This window comes from Leguminivora glycinivorella, chromosome 27, assembly GCF_023078275.1.
Source record: "Leguminivora glycinivorella isolate SPB_JAAS2020 chromosome 27, LegGlyc_1.1, whole genome shotgun sequence".
Lineage (NCBI taxonomy): Eukaryota > Metazoa > Arthropoda > Insecta > Lepidoptera > Tortricidae > Leguminivora > Leguminivora glycinivorella.
The window spans coordinates 3836806-3860529 of record NC_062997.1 but is presented as its reverse complement, the minus strand read 5'-3'; the positions used below and the strand labels follow the sequence as shown (position 1 = coordinate 3860529).

At 40.1% G+C, this 23724-nt stretch overlaps 2 protein-coding genes across 3 annotated transcripts in view; one reads left to right on the top strand and one right to left on the bottom strand.

Annotated features, from left to right (window-relative positions):
• Nucleotides 1–15102, top strand: part of LOC125240182 (scavenger receptor class B member 1) — a 184183-nt gene extending 169081 nt beyond the window's left edge. The window contains exons 7-12 of one of the 2 annotated variants that reach the window (XM_048148004.1): nucleotides 3507–3640; nucleotides 6162–6283; nucleotides 8711–8845; nucleotides 11305–11423; nucleotides 12797–12928; nucleotides 14446–15102. In XM_048148004.1, the coding sequence (XP_048003961.1) occupies nucleotides 3507–3640; nucleotides 6162–6283; nucleotides 8711–8845; nucleotides 11305–11423; nucleotides 12797–12928; nucleotides 14446–14880 (1077 nt within the window). In that variant the 3' untranslated portion in view covers nucleotides 14881–15102. The remainder of the gene's footprint in view (nucleotides 1–3506; nucleotides 3641–6161; nucleotides 6284–8710; nucleotides 8846–11304; nucleotides 11424–12796; nucleotides 12929–14445) is intronic. The other variant, XM_048148003.1, reaches the window with a different exon arrangement.
• Nucleotides 15103–19371: 4269 nt separating this feature from the next.
• Nucleotides 19372–21809, bottom strand: LOC125240349. Its single transcript, XM_048148245.1, has 5 exons — nucleotides 21729–21809; nucleotides 21169–21350; nucleotides 20606–20763; nucleotides 19905–20086; nucleotides 19372–19648 (listed from the first exon to the last, which is right to left on the bottom strand). Exons 2-5 carry the CDS (start codon nucleotides 21338–21340, stop codon nucleotides 19492–19494), a joined length of 669 nt encoding a protein of 222 aa, XP_048004202.1. The 5' UTR covers nucleotides 21341–21350; nucleotides 21729–21809; the 3' UTR covers nucleotides 19372–19491.
• Nucleotides 21810–23724: the final 1915 nt, after the last annotated feature.

Sequence of the window (23724 nt, the reverse complement as noted above, 5' to 3'; positions counted from 1 at the left end):
TCATACTTAGAATCAGGCGACGCCCGACGCACGCGGTCCATGGCCGGGCGCCGAAGGCACCCTCATACATAGAGTCAGGCGAAGCAGGACGCACGTGGTCCAAGGCCGGGCGCCGAAGGCGCCCTCATACTTAGAATCAGGCGACGCCCGACGCACGCGGTCCATGGCCGGGCGCCGAAGGCACCCTCATACATAGAGTCAGGCGAAGCAGGACGCACGTGGTCCAAGGCCGGGCGCCGAAGGCGCCCTCATACTTAGAATCAGGCGACGCCCGACGCACGCGGTCGAAGGCGCCCTCATACTTAGAGTCGGGCGAAGCCCGACGCACGAGGTTGAAGGCCGGGCACCCAAGGCACCCTCATATATAGAGTCGGGCGAAGCCCGACGCACGCGGTTGAAGGCCGAGCGCCCAAGGCGCCCTCATAGATAGAGTCGGGCGAAGCCCGACGCACTCGGTTAAAAGCCGGGCGCCCAAGGCGCCCTCATACATAGAGTCGGGCAAAGCCCGACGCACGCGGTTGAAGGCCGGGCGCCCAAGGCGCCCTCATACATAGAGTCGGGCGTTCGCCCGACGCACTCGGCTAAAAGCCGGGCGCCCAAGGCGCCCTCATACATAGAGTCGGGCGAAGCCCGACGCACACGGGTGAAGGCCGGGCGCCCAAGGCGCCCTCATATATAGAGACGGGCGAAGCCCGACGTACGCGGTTGAAGGCCGGGCACCCAAGGCGCCCTCATATATAGAGTTGGGCGAAGCCTGACGCACTCAGTTGAAGGCCGGGCGCCCAAGGCGCCCTCATACATAGAGTCGGACGAAGCCCGACGCACGCAGTTGAAGGCCGGGCGCCCAAAGCGCCTTCATACATAGAGTCGGACGAAGCCCGACGCACGCGGTTGAAGGCTGGGCGCCCAAGGCGGCCTCATAGATAGAGTCGGACGAAGCCCGACGCACGCGGTTGAAGGCTGGGCGCCCAAGGCGGCCTCATAGATAGAGTCGGACGAAGCCCGACGCACGCGGTTGAAGGCTGGGCGCCCAAGGCGGCCTCATAGATAGAGTCGGACGAAGCCCGACGCACGCGGTTGAAGGCTGGGCGCCCAAGGCGGCCTCATAGATAGAGTCGGACGAAGCCCGACGCACGCGGTTGAAGGCTGGGCGCCCAAGGCGGCCTCATAGATAGAGTCGGACGAAGCCCGACGCACGCGGTTGAAGGCTGGGCGCCCAAGGCGGCCTCATAGATAGAGTCGGACGAAGCCCGACGCACTCGGTTGAAGGCCGGGCGCCCAAGGCGCCCTCATACATAGAGTCGGACGAAACCCGACGCACGCGGTTGAAGGCCGGGCGCCTAAGGCGCCCTCATATATGTGTCGCTTAACTTCAAAACTGGGTAAATCCATTCTGCTATAAGGTTGATTATCTTTCAGATCATATTATATTTTTTATATATTCAACCTTAAAGCAAAATGGATTTACCCAGGTTTGAAGTTAAGCGACACATATAGAGTTGGGCGAAGCCTGACGCACTCGGTTGAAGGCCGGGCGCCCAAGGCACCCTCATACATAGAGTCGGACGAAGCCCGACGCACGTGGTTGAAGGCCCTCATAGTTAGAATCGAGTGAGGCCATGTACGCGGTCCAACGCCGGGCCAGGGCTGCGTCACTACTATTCTGCTGAGTTTTACGTGGTAACTCATTAGCATTAGTTAAAAAAAGCGTAAGTATTTGTAGTTTTGCGGGCAAGTGAAGGATCTGTTTATGTGGGGATGCAGAGAAAGAGTATTGTTGTTACGGTGTGCCATTCTCTCTGTAGGCCTAGCACATGATGGCCGCGGGAGTATGTCGCCGCGAGATAGATCACACGTCTTCTTCTAACTGTATTAATGACATAAGGACGGGTAGTCTATCTCGCGGCGACATACTCTCGCGGCAATCATGTGCTAGGCCTACTGTACTCCGTACTCGAGTTATGGCTATGCAATAGGTATGTTGTCAGTGCTTAAAGCACACAACAAAAGTACAAGTGTCTAAAAGCGAATGCCGTTAAATAAAGTTACCTACACGTTTCATGCTAAAATATCAAGAACCAACACCATGACCTAAATAAAATAATTATGGTTCATGAAATAAAACTATGGAAACGGATTAATTTTAAATTCATTATACGCGATTTAATCCGTTTCCATAGTTTTATTTCATGAGTAACTATCGCGGTAACCAAAGACAATATTAATTATGGTTCGTTTGAGTGGTCACTAAAATGTAAGAAATAAAATAAATAATTAAAAAATTAAAAAACACGACTGCGGTTTTAAAGCGAACTGAAAAGATGAAAATAATCTTTAGATATGCTGGTCAGTCAACTTGATTAATATAAATTAGAATAATGAGTGTTTAGTCAGGTTCATAAATAGCTAAAGCAAAAGTTAATGCTCATGGAGGATATCGTGACCGTACCTGGATATTTTATTTCAATTGCAGTCGGGGGACCTTCATGTCAGGCTTTTGTCCATTGTCCATTTATCTTTTTACATATGTATTTTTTAAACAGAAAGTTTGAAACGAGTGTCGATAAATTGAAACACGACCGATGGGAGTGAGAGTTATGAATCTCCTTTTCGCACGTGTATCGTACGATTCGTACGACGTTTTTCAGTATAGATAATAATAAATAAATAAATATTAAGTATAGGAGATTTTTACACAGATTGACTGAGCCCCACGGTAAGCTCAAGAAGGCTTGTATTGTGGGTACTCAGACAACGATATATATAATATACTAAATACTTATGTATATAGTGACTCAGGAACAAATATCTGTGCTCATCACACAAATAAATGCCCTTACCGGGATTCGAACCCGGGACCGCGGCTCAGCAGGCAGAATCACTACAGACTGAGCCAGACCGGTCGTCAAAAGATGGCCCTCCGAAGTTTCGACCTGACAAGAATGGATCCACTTCTCGCACCAGTGCGTAAAAAAGCACCATCTGTACAGAAAACTATTGTGCACTGCGTATAGAAACAATTTTTTTATACTACGTCAGTGGCAAACAAGCATACGGTCCGCCTGATGGAAAGCGATCACCGTAACCTATGAACGCATGCAACTCAAAGAGTGTCACATGTGCTTTGCCAACCCATTAGAAACTTGTACACTTTTTTAAACTTTCACGATTATTACACATAATTATTTTTAAAATCGGGACTTAATCGCGTATGACTACATAATAAACTGACCTCCAACGTCCAACGTCCGAGATCACGGGGACAACGCCGTCCCATTTTAAAAATAATTATTTGTACACTTTTGTTTGCTGTGTTTAAGTACACAGCAAAAAGAAGTATACAAGCTCCAAGGAGGGTTCGGGTTGCCCACGATAGGCGGGACAATAGACGGAGCAAATTAGTTCCGGAGGTCCTTCCGTCACCAGCACACCACACCCTCGTTGAACTCTGGCAGCCCTAAATAATATAAATTGCCCCATAAATGTAAATTCCTTGACTTTTCCAGCGAAACGGGACCCTGGACGAAGTATCGACGATCTACACGGGACAGAGATCCATGTCGCGTTTCGGATACCTGGACAAGATCAACGGACTGGACCACTTGCCTCACTGGAAGGAGAGCCCCTGCAACGATATCAGGTATTTTTAAAGCTAGGAACATATTACGCGGACGTCCGCCGCCGCGCGACCGCGGACGCGGATCTAGACAATGAATATACACTTAACCGTGCAAACTATCGGTCGTAGGTCGTGGACGTGGCCTTGAGCGCACGGACGTCCGATCGAAATCTGGCTCGCTGGATGTTTTGGTCAGCCGAAGCCACGTCCCGAAGACCGTGCACACTGATCGGTTGCGGTCGCGGTCGCGTAGTATGTTCCTTTTTTTTTTTTAAGAGGGGAATTGCATTACGCATACCACCCAGGCGCGGGGACAGGCCTGGGATGGTTATGTGGGACTCCCTAGGCTGATGAGACCTGGTTTACCCACTAAAACCCCTCTGTCGCCGTCGCCTTGCTATACGGCGAGGTCCCAGGCACTCCGAAGTAGGTACTCGTCCGCAACCTCGCCAGCAACGTAGTATGTTCCTAGCTTAACCCCCGACGCAAAAACGATGGGGTGTTATAAGTTTGACGTGTCTGTCTGTCTTTCGAACGGATGAACCGATTTAGATTTCTTTTATTTTTGTTTGAAAGCTGAATTAGTCGGGAGTGATCTTAGGCATGTTTGATGAAAATCGGTCCATTATGACGGGTTTTTTTTTCAATATTTTTAGGGTTCCGTACCAAAAAGGTACAACAGGAACCCTTATGGTGCGTCTGTCTGTCCGTCTGTCACATTCCTAAATATCTTGAGAACTACTAATGCTATCAACTTGAAATTTGGAATAGTTGTGAACATTGTAAACCTCTACAAATAGAAAGTATAATTTTTTTAAATATATTAATTTTAATTGTAGAAAATGGCCAAAATGAAAGGGGGGCAAACTGTAAATTTCAAGTTACTAGGTCAAGTGGGGTATCGTTGGAAAGAGCTCAAATTGAACGTAAATAAACTATTTTTTATAATTTTTTTTTGTTGTTGAAAAAAAAAAGAATTTTGAAGGAAAATGTAAAAAAAAATACCGTGTCCCCCCCCCTTATCTCCGAAGTTTACCAACGAAAAATTATGAAAATTTTAGTAAACATTGGTTTTATGCTATATATTACAGGAAAAATATAATCGTGTTTGTATTTTGAATACTTTTTTTTTAATTCACAAAAAACTTTTCAGATTTTTACTTTCAATTTACCCACCCTTGCGGATGTATATCGTACTTAAAATTAATACAAGATGTTACGTAAACTATCTTCTGTCCAATAAAGTAAAAACTGTTTAAATCGGTTAACATTATAAAGAATTATCCCTGAAAAACCAGGTCGCGCAAATTAGTTAGCAAATTGACCGGGAGATGGCGCTATACACTATAATACTCATTAGTGCCTATACTTTTGTCGTCTAGTCAAGTCATTAGAGTTATATGAAAATATGAGATTATTTTTACTAGGTAGTTTGAAAGAAAGTTTGTACGGAACCCTCGGTGGGCGAGTCCGACTCGCACTTGGCCGGTTTTTTTTTGTTGTGGCGTCCCTATAGGCATACCTCGGCGATCAAATATATTATGAAAGAGTCGCGTTCCTAGCACACAGTCTAAGCTCGTGTAGGTGAACGCGTACTATGCTTGACTATGATATATGACAGGTCGACTGTTCGCGCTTTTGACAGGCGGTAACTGTGAGGTAACAGAGAGGGGGTGGGTGGCACTTTCAGCGGGGAGCGGGAGTGGCCATACTGTAGGTACTATAGTACTCTTTTTCTATAGGGACTATGGATATCGTTTAATTCGGACGTTTATTTTTTAAATCAAAAAGTTTCCATTAGAAAATATACTCTCTTGCTTAATACGTCAAAGGTTTTAAAAATAAAAGGCATTAAGAGTTAGTTATTAAGAGGTAAATAAACTTTTCATGTTTAATAAATTATTTGAACTCTGGTTCAAATGCCGAGTCCTTTTCGTTGCGAACATAAGTTAAATTGACTTGTCGCGTTGATGCTTTGTAAACAAACTAAGTACTTAAGGTGAGAAAGTTAATTATGTTATGACGTGCGTAAGAAAAAATTACTTATCCCTTTAACTTTATTTTCCCCTCACTAGCTCGGAAACACGTGTTTTGTCCTTTAATACCAGCGGGTAAAAACGCATTTTATCCACTAGTGGGTAAAGTAATTTGACCTTGAATAAAGTCAAATTAACTGCTTTAAAATTGATAAAATTAGGTGAATCTAGTAATAAAGATGATTTACCACCTGTGGAACTACTTGGATGCAGTGATAAACGCATTTTTTGCGTTGTAGTTTCCTCGCTATAGTGAGGGGAAAAGTTTTGTGTTACACTCGGGTGCTAATGTTTTACTTCTTCAAGTGTTATAAAAAACTCGCAAGTTCAAGACTCGCTTCGCTCGTGGTTCAACTATAGACACCTTTCACTTGCTCGTTTTTCAATTCCACACTCGGCGCTAAAATACAACTTTGCCCCCCTGTATAACAAATAACTAAATTACTCTCCCAGACTCCCATAGAAGTCATAAGTTTTCACAATACTTATGTTCATTTATGTTTCAGGGCCTCAGAAGGATCGTTCTTCCCCCCTCGAGCGGTGACCAAGTCCGACCTAGTCCACGTGTACGACAAGGACATCTGTCGTATACTTCCCCTGCAGTACAGGAGAGATGTCTACAAAGATGGTGAGTTGTTTGTGTCCACTTAGTTCCCTTTATAAATCTATGGTCGACGATTCAGATACTAGAGAAGAGCTCGCATAGCTGTATGCCGTTGTATAGTTACCCATTTTATCGATAGATGGCGCTGTACATAATTGACGATTGTTTTCTCACTGGTCTATTTTTCTACTTTTTGATAACCAGAAACGTCTACAATCGATACGTACGAGGCTTAGAATTAAATTAAATTAGTGCCTTGCACGGGTAGCATGGTCGCGCCATAGACGATAAAATATCAGGCCGTCCCTATCGCACTATTAGTAAGTACGATAGGGACGGCCAGATGTTTTATCGAAGACGAACTACAGAGCTGTGGATCGATAGTCCAGCGCTCCGCCAACCGAGCCACCAAGACTTCTATCAAGCCAGCGGAACCTTCCACCACGTAGGCATAGATTAAAGTATAAGAAGATCATACCATCCCATACATTAAAATGCGACACACCACACATAGATGGCGCCACAAAAAATGTCTTGTAGCTTTTTTCTGCAAATGGCATAGATACGTTTGACATAGATTCATGGTTCGCTCGAAAGTGTCACTTAACGCCAATCTACAAATAATCGATGGCAGCAAGGCATTTCTTGTGGCGCCATCTCTGGGTGGTGTAGTGTATGCGCGTTCTTGGCGGTCGCATTTTAATGCATGGTATGGTATGATCTTATATTTAATCTATGATAAAGGTCAATGGGACATGTAGCCCCATCTAACCGCAAGAGCATCATAATCATCATAATCAGTCGTGTCTAATGCGCGCAGCGGTGCAGTCGCATTGATGATTTAATTCATATAATTACGAAATCGCGCGGCTCGTCCGCTGCCGGTATTTGACGCGATGGCAGACTCTAAACGGAGGCAACCTGTCGTGAACGAGTTCCTCGCCTTTCTTCAAGAAAGAGATAAGCTCATTCTGGAAGGGGCGATGGATGCGGAGAATGCTGTCCAGATGAATTCGCGTGCATCAAGGTTCACTGTCGAAGACATCTGCGAAGCGAAGAGAGTGTTGTGCGAGTCCCTAGGAATCGCCGGCACCTACGTTCCTCACCGGAGAGGAGATGAAACCGGGAAGAAGAGCCTTGAAGATATTATGAAGATCTTCAAGGAGTACAAGGACCGAATTCCGGAGTTTGTGGCGACAGATATCTCCATCATTCCGTCGTGCGATCCGGATGACGTCAACGTTCGCAGCTTGTTAAGGGAAATCGTGGCCCTAAAAACAAGTTTAGCTGTAGTTATTACAAGGTTTGAAACCAGCTTGCAAACAATCGCCGAGTTACGTGACGAAATTAGTTGTTTACGTAATGCTCCTGCTCGGTCAGCGGTTTCAGACCTGACGTCCGATCATCGACCTGACAACACTAGTGTCGAGTCAGGTAGTTTGCGCGTTGACACAATTAAAAATGTCGCACGCGCCGCTCCGCCGCCCGCGCGCCCCCCGCGCGTGCGGCCGCCTCCCCCCCTCACGTCGAGCTCACGTCAGCGGGTATATGCTGATGTAGCCGCCCTAGCCGGTCAACGCAACGCCGCAGCGAACCGGGTCAACGCACCTGCAAAGGTGTGTGAAGAACGGGCTCCAATCAAGGAGAAGTCCTCCCGCGCCGATGTGGATAAGGAGGGGTTCACACTGGTGCAAAGGAAGAGCAAGGCGCGTAGGGCGCCTCGTAAGACTCTGTGTGGTACCGCGGAGCCGATTACTTCTGGTCTGCGAGTTGCTACACCGAGTAAAGCGCTCTACGTGTCGCGCTTGCATTACTCCGCAGGGGCTGATGAGGTGGTGGAGTACGTTCGCCGGAAGACTGGCTATACGCTGAGGGTGCAACAGCTGCAGTCGCGCCACTACGTGCACTTCACTTCATTTGTTGTGCGCGTGCCGCGCACGCTGCAGGACACCATCGCGTGCGCAGACTTCTGGCCGAAGGGTGTGGTATTTCGGCGGTTCCGGGGCAACCTGCCGAATCCTACACCGAGTCAGACGACGCAACGGAGCCACGCTGTTACGTCGTCGCCCAAACCTAATGTTTAATTTGTATTCTTTTTTGTAATATTTATCGTTTATGTCTTGTTTTGTATTTTGTAGTTTCACAGTGCCTTAGTGTAAACTGTAATGCTGTGTTACTTTTTTGATTAAATAAATAAATAAATAATATTATTGATCCAGAAATCCCATTTTGGTTTATTTTTAATGCCGTAAATAAGGAGACAACTTTTGCTCTCTTCGTTTCGTATGCTGTGTTACTTGTATTCGACAGTCTTTAAAATGGCGTGAATGGCGTGATCGCATACAAATTCAATTTTCCATGAAGTCAGAGGTTTTAGTGGATTTTTAATGTCATCAAAGAATAGTCATTGAATACAGTTAAATATTGTCTACTAAGTTTTATTTCTTCCAGGCATCCAAACGGGTCTCTACACACCGCCGGCGTCCACATTCGAGTCGGCTGACGTGAACCCGGACAACAAGTGCTACTGCCAGGGAGAGAAGTGTCCACCAAGGGGCTTGCAGAACATCAGTCCGTGCCAATACAGTGAGTTACGTATAGCTTTCATTAGTACTTTGGTTTTCCGATAGATGGCGATGTGTGTATAAAACAGGTTAAAACATAAGCTTTTTCTAATTACATGAAGCTTTTGTTAGTACTTAGATCTACCGATAGATGGCGCTATGTGTATAAATAACACTTTAAGTTCTCGCGCTTTGTACACATATTTAAAGTCACATGACCTCTATGTGACTTTAAATATCCCAACGTTTCGACCACGGCCAGTGCAACCTGGCCGAAACGTTGGGAAAAAAGGTAAAAATAATGTTAATTAATCGCGTTCGACCTGTATGTGACTTTAAATATGTGTATAAAATAAGTCAATACATAAACTTTTTTAATGACAGTGTGTTTGGAAGAGAACTGAAAATGGTCACCAATGTCAGTTCTTGCCAATACAATGAGTTACGTATTGCTTTTATTAGTCCTGTGATCTTGCGATAGATGGCGCTGTGTGTATAAAACTGGACAGCCCCTTGATCATGACAATAAGTGTTCGGACGTGATCTAAGAAGTGTCCACCACAAGGTTTGCAGAATATCAGCTATCAGCTCAGTATATAGCTTTTATAAGTGCTTCGATCTCCCGTTAGATGGCGCTGTGTGTATAAAACAGGTTAATTACACAACCTGCCATGTCACTACGCTCGTGGTTCAATATTAATTAGAATCTTTCAGCTACTCTGGTCAGTCAATATTGGCACGTGCGGTTAAACAACAACTTTGGTCCCTTAAAACAAATCACATTTGTAACAATATCACTGCCAAAGAGAAAAAGAGACGGACAATTCGTCTAAAACCCACTAAAACAATGTAAACTTTATCAAACATTTGAGTATGACCAAAGACACATAACTCCGTATAGACAGATAAAGTCTAAGAAAAAAACGTACCTCAGTACCATACAGAAAAAGGTACGGTGGCCTAGATGGCATTACACCTTTGGGGTACGCTCAGCTAGATGGCGCTAATATAAATATTTGACATTTTAACACATATCAAGCTACGCATGTGGGCCAAATTGTCAAAACTGAGGTTCAAAAGTTCTAAGCCTGTGTCGGGAGATGGCAGTCTATGCATTGTGACTACACATTTTACTTAGTTTCGAAAGTAACTCTCTGTAATACTCAATCCTCTTTGATAAGGAACCTTTAGACATGAAATGTTGCCGTAGCTTAAGGGCGCTGCATTCGAAAACCTTGACTGATAACTCTATAGTCTATACCATACTATTCAATATACTCTATGTGAGTATGTGCTTCATGTATTTATTAACCCCCGATGCAGCAGCTCTCTCGGCATATCACGGGTATGTGTCATCCCTATTGAGATATGGCCTGATCATTTGGGGAAACTCCGTCGATGCTGACATCATATTTAAAATACAAAAAAAATGTTTAAGGACTCTATCTGGAGCTTGGCATCTAGACCACTGCAGGCCTATATTTAAGCATAATAAAATTTTGACATTACCTGCAATGTATATACTTGAAATCTGCATTTTTGTCAAAAAGAATCCCTCATGTTTCAAAGCTATAACCATGACCTCTCAAAGAGGTACACATAGACATAGGTTAGACGTTCCCAAAACAAATCTTTCACTGAGTAGGAAAAACGTGCATTACATGGCAGTAGAATTATTTAATACTTTTACAGACAATTTTAAAGCCCTTCCAATAAAATTATTCAAGAAATATTTAACTGACCATCTTATAGAAAATTGCTATTATTCTATTGACGAGTTTAAAACAACATGTAAACTATGAGATTTTATAACTATTTATTAATAAATTAATCATAGAAAGGACATAGAATAATTTTAAATTTTATTGTGTATTAAATTATTGTTATTAAAGTAGTATTGTTAGACTTATTGTAATTAAATAAAGTTAATAATAATAATTTCTAATTGTAATTTATACTGATATTGCAATATTGTATATTTATTAATTATTGGAAAATTATTGTTTTTTTTTATCATTATTATCTTTCATGTAAATTTGATTGTATCATCAAATTTACATGAAAGATAATAATGTCATGTTAGGTGATAAATAGGTTAATTAAGATTATATGTACGCCATGTATTATGGTAAATTAAGGCTGGTTATAATATAATGTAACATCAATGTATACCCTTTTTTAAACAAATAAAACGATTCTATTCTATTCTATTCTATAAAAACGAAGTTTGACGTGTCTGTCTGTCTGTCTGTCTGTCCGTCTGTCTGTCTGTCTGTCTGTCTGTTTGTCTGTCTGTCTGTGTGTGTGTCTGTCTGTGGCATCGTAGCTCCCGATCGGATGAACCGATTTGGATTTTGTTTTTTTTTTGTCTGAATGTTGAGTTAGTCGGGAGTTTTCTTAGCCATGTTTCATGAAAATCGGTCCACTATGTCGCGGTCGGCGGTTTTTTCAAAATTTTAATTATTATTTGTTTGCTTCCAGGCGCTCCTGTGTACCTATCATATCCTCACTTTTACGACGCTGAGCCGTCTCTCCTCGACAAATTCGAGGGTCTGAAGCCAGTTCAGAAGACACATGAGACTTACTTCATGATTCAACCGGTAAGTATACGTTTTAGTATCTTATTTGAGGTAATGATTAATGCGTCTTGTATTGTAGTTCATACTAATATTATAAATGGGAAAGCATGCGCGGACAGTTCCCCCCCCCGGAGCCTAAGTTGGCCATACAAATAGACCACGTGACCCCCCCCTGGGGCCCCGGGCCTTTACCACGTGACCCCCTCACCCCCCCCCCCCCCCCTGGGCACGAAGCTGGATCCGCGCTTGTGGGAAAGTGTGTGTGTGTGTCTGTTTGTTTATCCGTCTTTCACGGCAAAGCGGAGCGACGAATTGTCGTGATTTTTGAAGTGGAGATAGTTGAAGGGATTGAGAGTGACAGAGGCTACTTTTTGTTTCTTTCTGACCCCCCACTTCTCTAACATGAGGGGTGGAAGTTTGTATTGAGCATTCCGCAACTTTCGAATTTAGCGCGAGCGAAGCCGCGGGGTTAAGCTAGTTCTCTATAAACAACAAAGTTTTGGGGAAAATCAGGTAACATAGATAATCTTCGCTGGTCTCAGGTCTTCGTAGTGGTGGTAGAATAATAAGCGGACTGTAGTTTTAATCTGGTTTAATCCGAATTGTGGAAGACAAAGAAAAGTGGCACGGTGTCGTTGGAGAGCGGAATAACGAACAGTAACAACCGTAAGTTTTTGAAAGCTCTAAAAGCTGTCAAATTTGAATTAAAAGTTGCCATAATAAAATATGAATAGACAGATTTTGACTTAAGATTAAATGTATACAATGCACTGAATATTTATTTAAAAATATGCAATTTGAATATAATTGATTTAAACATTATTAAATTAAAATTTGAATATTAGAAAACCTTGAATAATTATTGAATTTGTACATTTTGCATTTTGACTTAAATTAATTATTGAAATATTATTAAAAAGTGAATTAAATTATTTATAACATTATTAAATGAATTGGTTAATTGTGATACAGAAAATAAGGATAAAAAATAAATACAATTTTTTAACGTTTCTGAACAGGCTATTAGCTTTCAAATTTTAAATTCCTCACGTTATGCCAGGAGCAATATAAAACGCGTGAAAATTGACAATTGTTTTGAAACAGATTATCATAGCCTTTTAAGTTTGACGACGAAGTCTTATAAGTTTGACGTGTCTGTCCGCGCATGCGCGGAAAGCCGGCGGACGCTGGCTTTGGGGAATAGACTTTTATGTAGGGTTTTAAAGATTAATGCACGGTCCTGTAAATGACGAATAACAGTTCGGGAGTAGAAAAAAATATCTTTTCTCCTAGATCGAAAGAGCTAGTTATTCTAAGTAGCAACCTTAGACTGTATATTTTCTACCGAAAAATCACGATTTAGATATGATGAATAATCATGATCTATTTTGTAGAAACTTGGCGTGCCGCTAGAGGGCTTCGTGCGCGTGCAGCTGAACATCAAAGTGAGCCGCGCGCCCAACATCTACGTGAACAGCATCAACAAATTCCCCGACATCATCTTCCCCGTCATGTGGATTGAGGAGGTCAGTTACAGCATTACAAACAGACAGAAAGACGGACAGAGTCCCACCATAAGGGTACCTTTTGTATATTTTTGGTACGGAACCATAAAAAGAGTAGAAATTAGAAGTAGCAACATATTGTTTTCTCTTTTGAATCAATGTATGTGTAAAAACGGTATACTACGATGTTGCCACTCAAATTTTTACCCTTTTTCCAAGCTGTACTGTAAGTGCGTTTTCACATTGTCCGATCCGATATCGGATATAGGACCGATCGGATCGGATAACCTTCCTACATCCGATTTCGGATCGGATAATATGAAAACACTCTAAGCAGCACCGGATCCGATCGGTCCGGACCGGCAGGGTAGAGCGAGAGATCATTTTAGCACCCCCGTTTAAAAAAATCACTAAAAACACATATCTGTACTTTTGGTGCCCCCTCCTACCATTTGGCGCCTAGAGCGGCCTCTCCTCGCTCTACCCTAGATCAAGCTCTGTTCGTGAGGTTGTGTTGACTCGGCGCGCCGCTAGAGGGCGCCGCACGTGCAGCTGAACATCAAAGTGAGCCGCGCGCCCAACATCTACGTGAACAGCATCAACAAATTCCCCGACATCATCTTCCCCGTCATGTGGATTGAGGAGGTCAGTTTGACGACCTGTGTTTCCATGACAACCCATACGATTTGACAGTTCGCGCACTTGTAATACAAGGCCTGTACCTTTCGAGAAACGAGCCACTGGGGCCCATTTCTCGAAAGGTACAAGTCTTAGGCTGGCCTAGTCGTAGGTAGTGACCCTACCTCCTAAGCAGAGGGTTCGAATCCCGGCAAGGGCATTTATTTGTGTCATAAACAACATCAACAAGTTCCCCGACATCATTTTCCCGTCATGTGGATTAAGGAGGTCAGTACAGGTCAATGAGGATGCACACTCAAAGGTTATGACAGATGGCGCCACCCTATTAGTCCGTTGCACAGATAAATAATTTCATACGTGAGAGCGAGAAGATGATTTTTTTCTCTCTCTCTCTCTCTCACATATGAAGGACAGTGACATGCTTATGCACTTTCACAGGCGCCGCCTGGCGGGATAAAGTGTCAGTGTGCTCATTCCAAAAACTACTTACTATACTGATAATTTATGCTAGTTGACGCGTGATTGACGCTAGATGTCACTACAAACAACTCGTATTGACTGATATATAGAGTTACAACTCACTACTTGTTATTTCTCTATGCACTGAGAGAAAATTGCATTGTGAATTTAACAAGTTCGACTTGTTGCGGTTTATCCGTTTGAATCAGCCAAACGTATGTTTAAAACAATATGTGTCAAGTTGTTTTTATAAAATCGACTTGTTGATTCAAATATATTGCCGATTCAAATGACAAGTAGCTTGTTGTTTGAACCAAAGAGCACGTAGGCGCTATTTTAACCAAAAAAACTTGTTGAACGAACATGAAAACTGGTTGTATTTTCTCTCAGTGTGGTTTTGACAATTTGGCCCATATTCTTATTCATAAATCTTCTTCCAGGGTATCCACGAAGTGACAACCCCCATCTGGCGATGGATCTACCTCGCAACCACCGTCGGCCCCATCGCAGCCCCCCTGCTCACATACTCCATGATAGTCTTCGGCATTCTAACCATCTTATTCGTCTTCATTAAGGCATACAAAAGCTTCGTCATCGGACAGAACTCCATAGAAATAGTCGAGATAGGCCGAGAGACATTACGAAGGGGTTCTATGATATTACATAGCACGCAGAAAATATGTCTAAGGGAACCCCCTTACATTCTATTACCACAAACGAGTATAGACAGTGGAGTTAGGGAGTTTAGTCAAAGTCTAGGAGATGTAGGGAAGGCTGATTTAGGTTTAGAATGTGAGACTTTAATTAGGTCTGATAATAGTTTTATATTGTCCGAAAGGAGGTGTAGTTTAGGGTTTAGGTTACCAAACTTTTAGGTTATGTGTGTGTGGGGGCATTTCCGCGAGAACAGTCACAAAAAAAATCTAAGGTAGGTAAATTTTATGTTTTTCCTACTTAGAATCACGAGCCCATTCGATCTGTGACAAAAAATAAGAGAATTTTTTTTTTCTATTAATTTACATACTTTCCACTTTGTAACCGCTGTTTGAACTAACCTAACCACAAAATCAAAATATTGAAAAAACCCCCGACCGCGACATAGTGGACCGATTTTCATGAAACATGGCTAAGAACACTCCCGACTAACTCAGCTTTCAAACAAAAAAAAACGAAATCTAAATCGGTTTATCCGTTCGGGAGCTACGATGCCACAGACAGACACACACACAGACAAACAAACAGACAGACAGACACACACACTGAGAGACATGTCTAACTTATAACACCCTGTCGTTTTGCGTCGGGGGTTAAAAATGGTAACGAAGTGGAAAAATTAAATTTGGGACGATTTTTTTTACCTAGTAGGATCGAAAGGGCTCGTGATTCTGAGTAGGAACATTAAATTTACCTATTTTGGAAAAACATGGTTTTGAATCTTTTTTTCGCAAAAATGCTCCGTGTGTATGTATATCATTAATATATACTAGGCGTTGTTGTTACCACTTTGTGACTGGAATTTTCCTAAGACTTCTTCATGATTTCATTGAAAATTTGCCAGAAAATCAGTATATTATGATAATTGCCTTACTCAATATAGCGTGTCAAATAAGCATTTGTCTCTTTCAGACTTATAAACTTGTTAGAAAGAGATAGAAGCTTTGCGTTATTCTTGATCATATGTTAATGTTATACGTTAAAAATGTTTTGGTTTGTGTGTGCCAGTGAGTGATGTTTTAACAAAATTATTTTTAGGAATGTGCCTTTATTTTTCTATTAAGTAAAATCGTTTGTTTACGTTAAACCTAAAGTTAAAATACTTATCGGGGTTTTAGAAAAAACATCACGTTTTTAGTTCAAAGGTTGTGTGTCGCAACCTTTATTATTAACAATTAAGAACGGCTTTTGCATTTTTCATCTAGTATTATTTTTAAATGGATATATCTTGTCTTTGGTAGGGGAGGCCGGGGCTGGTTGTCATAGAGGTAGGTTGTCACCAATGGCAATGGTTCCTAAATCAAGCATGCTATGCATAATATCTCATTGTTTACAGCTACTTGTCACCTTCTGACGTTACTGTGGTTTCTTGGTTCAACAGGAATTGCCGTTTGTGACAATCTACCTCTGTGACAACCAACCCCAATCTCCCCTTTCCTAATGAACCGCGGATAAACTCTTTAGAAAAATCTAAATTATTTAATTAAAATTTATTGGAGTCAGCTCGATAAGTTTTACCAACTTCAGGTTAATATTATGATCAAAGCTTGTTTAAGTATTGAAGCAATTAGTATTTTTAAACTATTTTTCATTGTTTTTATACAAAACATAAACACATAATTTAGGCGGAAATCTATTGTCTTGCAACTTTTGACATTTAACACTAACGATTTTACAAAAAAAAAATTTTTACAAATTTTAGGACAAAAACAACATACAAACCTAATCATAATTTTGTTAAAAACCTTTTTTAATGAATGACGTGCAAATCATTTAATTTTAAGCATATTTGCTCATTCTAATTATACAAGTTCCAAAATAAGTGAAATATGTAGGTAGAATAAAATATAAAAAACATACCTTACGACATTTACGCTTAAACATATTTTTTTGAAATTAAAAGGGAGACAAATGAAATGACATGACATATCATTCAGACATGTCATGTCATTTCATAAGACAAGCTTAGCGATTTATTTTCAGGAAATTTTTAAAATATGTATGACATTAATTATTTGTACAGATTGACATATATATAAATGTCAATCTGTACAAATAGTTAATGTCATACATGGCATATTTGTTCTAAATCGAAAATATTATTTTATTGAATGATTGTTAAATAAAATGTGGACTCAATACTTAACTAAATATTGGTTAAAAACCTAAAAAAAACTACTATTTTTACTAAAACTATTTGTTTGGTAAATATGGTTGACTGTGGCAAATAGGTGTATATTATCATATATTGTACAATTAATGATGTTGTGTTTTTTTTTATAAATATCTAAGTTCGATTATTGCTGATGGATTTGGGTTTTTAAAATCTTATTTAACAATCGAATTTAATGAAAATGAAAAATATATCATATCAATATTTTTTACCGAAAATTGTTTTGTGTCGTAATATGTAAGGATTTGACTAGATTTATATTAAAACAATATTTATTAAATAGTTACCAGTTGAGAACAAATATATATATTTATACAATTTTCATGTGATAAAAGGACGACCTGTGAAAATAATGAACAAGTTTTTTGTAAAATAAATGAATTCATATATTATAACAAAGTCCCTACTAACAAATATACAAGTTCTGAACTAGTAAATTTACACATGTTATATTTATTATTTGTAAAAAAAGTTAAATTAGAAATGGAATTTGCTCAATTTTTGTTGAATTTTTATATTTTAAGTCAAAAATCAATTAGGTATATATTCAAGAAATATGTCGTTATCTTTAACGACAGAATTTCATGTTACGGATATAAAATCTATTTAAATAGGTAAGTCAATTCAAAATGAATGTTCTTTTTTTTTTTAATTATAATAGAAAATGTAAGGAAACATAAATTAAAAATGTATTTTTGATAACAGACTTTTATGAACCATATGTAGTAGTAACTTAAAAATTTAAAAATATTTTTTTAAACCATTTAATTCTTGATATGAAAACAAATTAAATATAAAGATGAGTTTTATAACTGCGGTTTTGATTTAAAAAAATATTTAATAATAAAATCTAACTTTTGCCCCCGTTTTTCTCTTGAACAAATTTAGTTGTTAATAAAATAAAGTAGATATTATCCTGGTAGTTATTTTAGAAGGTTCCAAAGGAAGAGAAAGTCGCGGGCAACAGCTAGCGATATATTTTAAGAGCTTTAAAACGTCAAGACTATACTGTTTTTGTTCTTTATTTAGAAGTTTTATTGTCATTCCATAGATGGCGTTTACAGTTATAAAAGTGGGTCGTGTTTTATTTTAAATATTTATTCATAATTGAATTGGCAGAGATTAATGAATAAATAATCATTTCTAGTTTTGTAGATCTTTTATATGTTTTTATATCATAAATCCACATAAAAAAATAAGGATTTGAACAATGGACTGCGATCAAGTTTTATTTTTTAACAAATGTAACGCCATCTGTCGAAATGTTTAAGTAAGTTTAAAAAACCTCATATAAATAATAAATAGGGTGCCTACATTCCATGTGAAATATAACAATGGGTAAATATGGATTAGTACGATTGTACTCGTATTAAGAATTTGTAAATAATATTTTATAAGAATGTACTTTTGTATCCAATTTTTGTTTATAATAAAAGTTATGGTAAACTTGATTGTTATTTGTATTCCTCATAAATCATCTTTAGGGTTTCGTAGTCAACTAGAAAAGGAACCTACTTAGTTTCGCCATGTCTGTCCGCGTGTCCGTCCGCGGACAATCCCTGTAACCGTTGTAGCGTTTTCACATTATCCGATCCGATATCGGATGTAGGACCGATATCCCATACATTACAGGCACCATCTTGGATTTTTTTCATTGAAATCCTTCCGATATCGGATCGGATAATATGAAAACGGACTTAGGACTGGAAAGCTGAAATTTGGCACCAATGTGTAGGTATATCAATCACGCCGACAAAGTGCAAAAATAAAAAGTGGAAAATAGTATATTGTGCAACAAGGGAGGTAAGGGGGATTTTGTCAACGAGTGTTAATATCTCGCGACAGCCGCAGGCTGGAGAGAGTTATAGACACGAGTTTACAAAATCCTTACCTCCTGAGTTACACACAATATTTTTCATCACATTTGAGAGGAAAACACAGAGAAAAAAAATCATGAGGCAAAACCTTCAACGTTGCTATGGCAACGCGGTCAAGCGCAAATCGAGATGGCCGTCACAATTTCCTGCCAGATTGCAAATTATAGTGATTTATCTACGTGAAATTTACAAAATAAATGTAAAATACACTGAAATAATTGTAAAACGTTATAATAAAAATGCATTTTTCATACCGTGTAATATTTTTTTATAGATTTATAGTCAAATTTTAGTTGTGCAAAAAAATCGTTAGCTGATTGAAACATCCTTTGCCTGAAGTGGCAAAAACACACACCTGCGATTAAACAACTTTGCCCCCTTGTAAAACAATAGTTATTTGTTATACAAGGGGGCAAAGTTGTATTTTAACACACGAGAAGTAAAATACATTTGCACCCGAGTGTAACACAAAACTTTTCCCCTCACTATAGCGAGGAAACTACAACGCAAAAAATGCATTTATCACTGCTTCCAGTAGTTCCACAGGTGGTAAATCATCTTTTTTACTAGATTCAGCTACTTCAATCAATTTTAAAGCAGTTAATTTGACTTTATTCAAGGTCAAATTACTTTACCCACTAGTGGATAAAATGCGTTTTTACCCGCTGGTATTAAAGGACAAACACGTGTTTCCGAGCTAGTGAGGGGAAAATAACTATTAATCACTGAACACTAGCGGCCATCAAAGCCAGTCTCTGTCCCTCGTACACCCTTGCGACGACCTCTTGGTAGCCGGCGGAGCGCGCCGCGGCCTGCGCCCCCGGTGTCGAGAACACGTTCCCAGTCCCGCGGAGCCCTAGGGCTCTGCATATTGTTAACCTGAAATGAATTCACCGATTATTCAATGATATAACAGCAGTTCTCAAAAAGTTTGTACAAAAATTAAGCAAAAAGTTAAATCATTTGTTTTTATTCCTATTTTGAGATTTATTTAATGAATTGAAATTTTTTCTAAGTTTTATTTCGTCATTAAGGTTCTCATTTTCTTAATTATAACAATTATCCTGTATATCTTATTTTAAGTCGACTTATATTACTAAATGTTGAAAGTAAAAATACTTCTTAAAAAACTTACCTAGACTTAAGTATGTGTGTAGCAATTCCAAGCCCCCGGAATTCTGGTAACACGAAGAGCCCCAGTGAAAACAGGTACGCGCCGGAATCGAACCTGGTGAAGAGGTCTCCTGAGACAGTCAGCTGTTCCACCACTTCTGTGAACTGCTCGTACTTATTCAATCTTGAGGGGTCTTGGCTAGGCTGGAAGATAGACAGCATGAAAAAATAATACAATATTTAAATTTTGAAAAACCCCCTACCTTTTCATCATCGCACCGCTCGCCATCGACAGGGCGCTCATCCACACACCTTGCAACCTAAACCTTGGTCGCGTACCGTGCGGTTTCAGAGGAATTTCCTCCCGCGGACGCTCCGGCTGTGGAATGAGCTTCCTGCCGAGGTATTCCCGATGAAGTATGGGGTTCTTCATAAAAGGAGTGTACAAATTTCTAATGGGTTGGCAATGCGCATGTGATACCCCTTGAGTTGCAGGCGTCCGTAGGTTACGGTGACCGCTTTCCATGAGGCGGACTAGTTTGCCAAAAAAAATAGTGGACCGATTTCCATGAAACATGGCTAAGAACACTCCCGACTAATTCAGCTTTCAAACAAAAAAAGTCTAAATCGGTCCATCCATTAAGGAGACACATAGACAGAGAAGCAGACAGACAAACAGACAAACACTTTTTGCGTCGGGGGTAAAAAAGAGTGTAGGTTTACCTGTTCTTGCCCCTTTTCTCGTACAACCGTGAAGTGTATAGCCGCGACCCTGGGCACCTCATCGTCGTCAGTGCAGCAAATGATAGCCATGTTGGATCGCATGATCTTCATCCACTTTTGCTGCATCTGGAGACGAGATACTGGGTCCTCGAGGATTCCTGAAACGTACTATGTATTTTAATGCAAGGTCCATAGAAATTAATATAACAGTAATGTCTCGAATCTGTTTATATTTATTGATATCTATAACTAACTATTTTGTCTCAGTGATCCAAAGTGAATCTTGGCCTCCGAAACGAGAGATCGCTACCTGTCCCGATCCTGCGCAGCCTTTTGCCAGTCATTGACTTGAAGCTGAGGCAAATCCGCCGCCACATTGCCCGGTCGAACGCGACTTCTATAATATTACGCCTCTCTTTACGTCTTAGTTAATATTTGTGTATTCTTGAAAAACCGTTCACTTAAAATCATAAACCATAGAGGAAATAATCGAGAACGTTTTGCATGTACGGTTGACGAAATACTTTTTGAAACCTAAACTAAAGAAACATACCAAAACTTACTTAAAGGCTTGCATATAGCAGATTCGTTGAGGAATATATTCGTCATGTAGCCAAGCGCTATGTCGTAATACTCTTCTGAGAGGTCCTTTATTATGAACCTCTGTTTCGTCTTCTCGCATGTGAACTCCGACCAGATTCTGGGGTAGCCTTCTTTTGATCTTTCCCAGCCCATTTTGGTTCAACTGCAGGAAAAATAAAATTACACTAAATAAAACTAAAATAGTACATTAAGTAAAGGAAATAACTGCGGAAAATAAGTTACGAACGAGTGGCGATAAATTATAACCTAACCACAAAATTAAAATTTTGAAAAACCCCCGACCGCGACATAGTAGACCGATTTTCATGAAACATGGCTAAGAACACTCCCGACTAACTCAGCTTTCAAACAAAAAAACTAAATCTAAATAGCTTCATCCATTCGGGAGCTACGAAGCCACAGACAGGCACACACACACAGACAGGCACGTCAAACTTATAACACCCCGTCGTTTTTGCGTCGGGGGTTAAAAATATAATGTGTAATTCATAACACTATGAAAATATATAAAAACACTTACCTTGCAAAGTTTAAATATAAAATAAAACACTAAAAATGTATTTCTTAATTGACGTCTGTTTCTGCCACGATGTGGTATCTCTACATAACAAATAGCAAATGATGTAAATAAATATTAATAAAAACCGGCCAAGAGCGTGTCGGGCCACGCTCAGTGTAGGGTTCCGTAGTTTTCCGTATTTTTCTCAAAAACTACTCAACCTATCAAGTTCAAAACAATTTTCCTAGAAAGTCTTTATAAATATTTAAAATTGCAAACGGGACTTAATCGCGTATTTACTATGTTTTAAACACTAACCTCCGACGTTTCAAGGACGGCATTGTCCCCGTGGTCTCGGAGCAGACTGGCTGAAGTTGACATCAACATCTTCTAGCTGTACGAGTTTTTCGAACTACCCGCACCTGGTCCTGACTACCCACTTGAACAGTTTGTGCACTAGGGATGTCACCTTGTCGACACACAACACTCACGATATTCGGTTTTTCAACCCGCGATATTTGTTTCTTCTTGCATTTACTAATGACCGGGTTCCATGTGGATGAGATATTAAAACCTTCGTCTCGATTGAAATTTTTATACTTCTTAATTTCAATGGCTTCACGTATTTTTCTACTATAATACCCACGATCTGTAGAGAGAATTTTAGGGTTGTGAAGCTCAATCCAATGGTTAGGCCCTGACTGTAGCAAGTGTTCAGCAACGGCAGACTTGTTCACCTGGCGATTTTTGACAGCTGCGATATGTTCCTTGACCCTTTCCGCTATGGTACGTTTCGTCTCACCAATGTAGGAACTACCACAACTGCAATCAATCTTATAAGTGTTTAAAACATAGTAAATACGCGATTAAGTCCCGTTTGCAATTTTAAATATGTGTAAAAATCGTGAAAGTTTGAATCAGTGTAGTCTTTATAAAGTTCTACTTTTGTGATTTTTTTCATATTTTTCAAACATATGGTTCAAAAGTTAGAGGGGGACGCACTTTTTTTTCCTTTAGAAGCGATTATTTACGAAAATATTAATATTATCAAAAAACGGTCTTAGTAAACCCTTATTCATTTTTAATACCTATCCAACAATATATCACACGTTGTGGTTGGAATGAAAAAAAATATCAGCCCCCACTTTACATGTAGGGGGGGTACCCTAATAAAACATTTTTTTCCATTTTTAGGGTTCCGTAGTCAACTAGGAACCCTTATAGTTTCGCCATGTCTGTCTGTCCGTCCGTCCGTCCGTCCGTCCGTCCGTCCGTCCGTCCGTCCGTCCGTCCGTCCGTCCGCGGATAATCTCAGTAACCGTAAGCACTAGAAAGCTGAAATTTGGTACCAATATGTATATCAATCACGCCAACAAAGTGCAAAAATAAAAAATGGAAAAAAATGTTTTATTAGGGTACCCCCCCTACATGTAAAGTGGGGGCGGATATTTTTTTTCATTCCAACCCCAACGTGTGATATATTGTTGGATAGGTATTAAAAAATGAAGAAGGGTTTACTAAGATCGTTTTTTGATAATATTAATATTTTCGGAAATAATCGCTTCTAAAGGAAAAAAAAGTGCGTCCCCCCCCCTCTAACTTTTGAACCCTATGTTCAAAAAATATGAAAAAAATCACAATAGTAGATCTTTATAAAAACTTTCTAGGAAAATTGTTTTGAACTTGATAGATTCAGTAGTTTTTGAGAAAAATACGGAAAACTACGGAACCCTACACTGAGCGTGGCCCGACACGCTCTTGGCCGGTTTTTTATTTTTGCACTTTGTTGGCGTGATTAATATACATATTGGTACCAAATTTCAGCTTTCTAGTGCTAACGGTTACTGAGATTATCCGCGGACGGACGGACGGACGGACGGACAGACAGACATGGCGAAACTATAAGGGTTCCTAGTTGACTACGGAACCCTAAAAATTGTTACTTATTGGCGAGATGAGTGAGGGTTCCGCTCCATTTACATTTGAATAAACATTCAACAATTATTATTATTCGAAT

What these genes read in the sequence shown, in the direction of transcription:
- LOC125240349 (XM_048148245.1), bottom strand. Translation starts at nt 21,340, where the DNA reads ATGGGCTGGGAAAGATCAAAAGAAGGCTACCCCAGAATCTGGTCGGAG. An exon ending in GAGAAAAGGGGCAAGAACAG is followed by an intron (nt 20,087 to 20,605) that starts GTAAACCTACAC and finishes TCTATCTTCCAG; the next exon opens with CCTAGCCAAGACCCCTCAAG. An exon ending in ACACACATACTTAAGTCTAG is followed by an intron (nt 19,649 to 19,904) that starts GTAAGTTTTTTA and finishes AATTCATTTCAG; the next exon opens with GTTAACAATATGCAGAGCCC.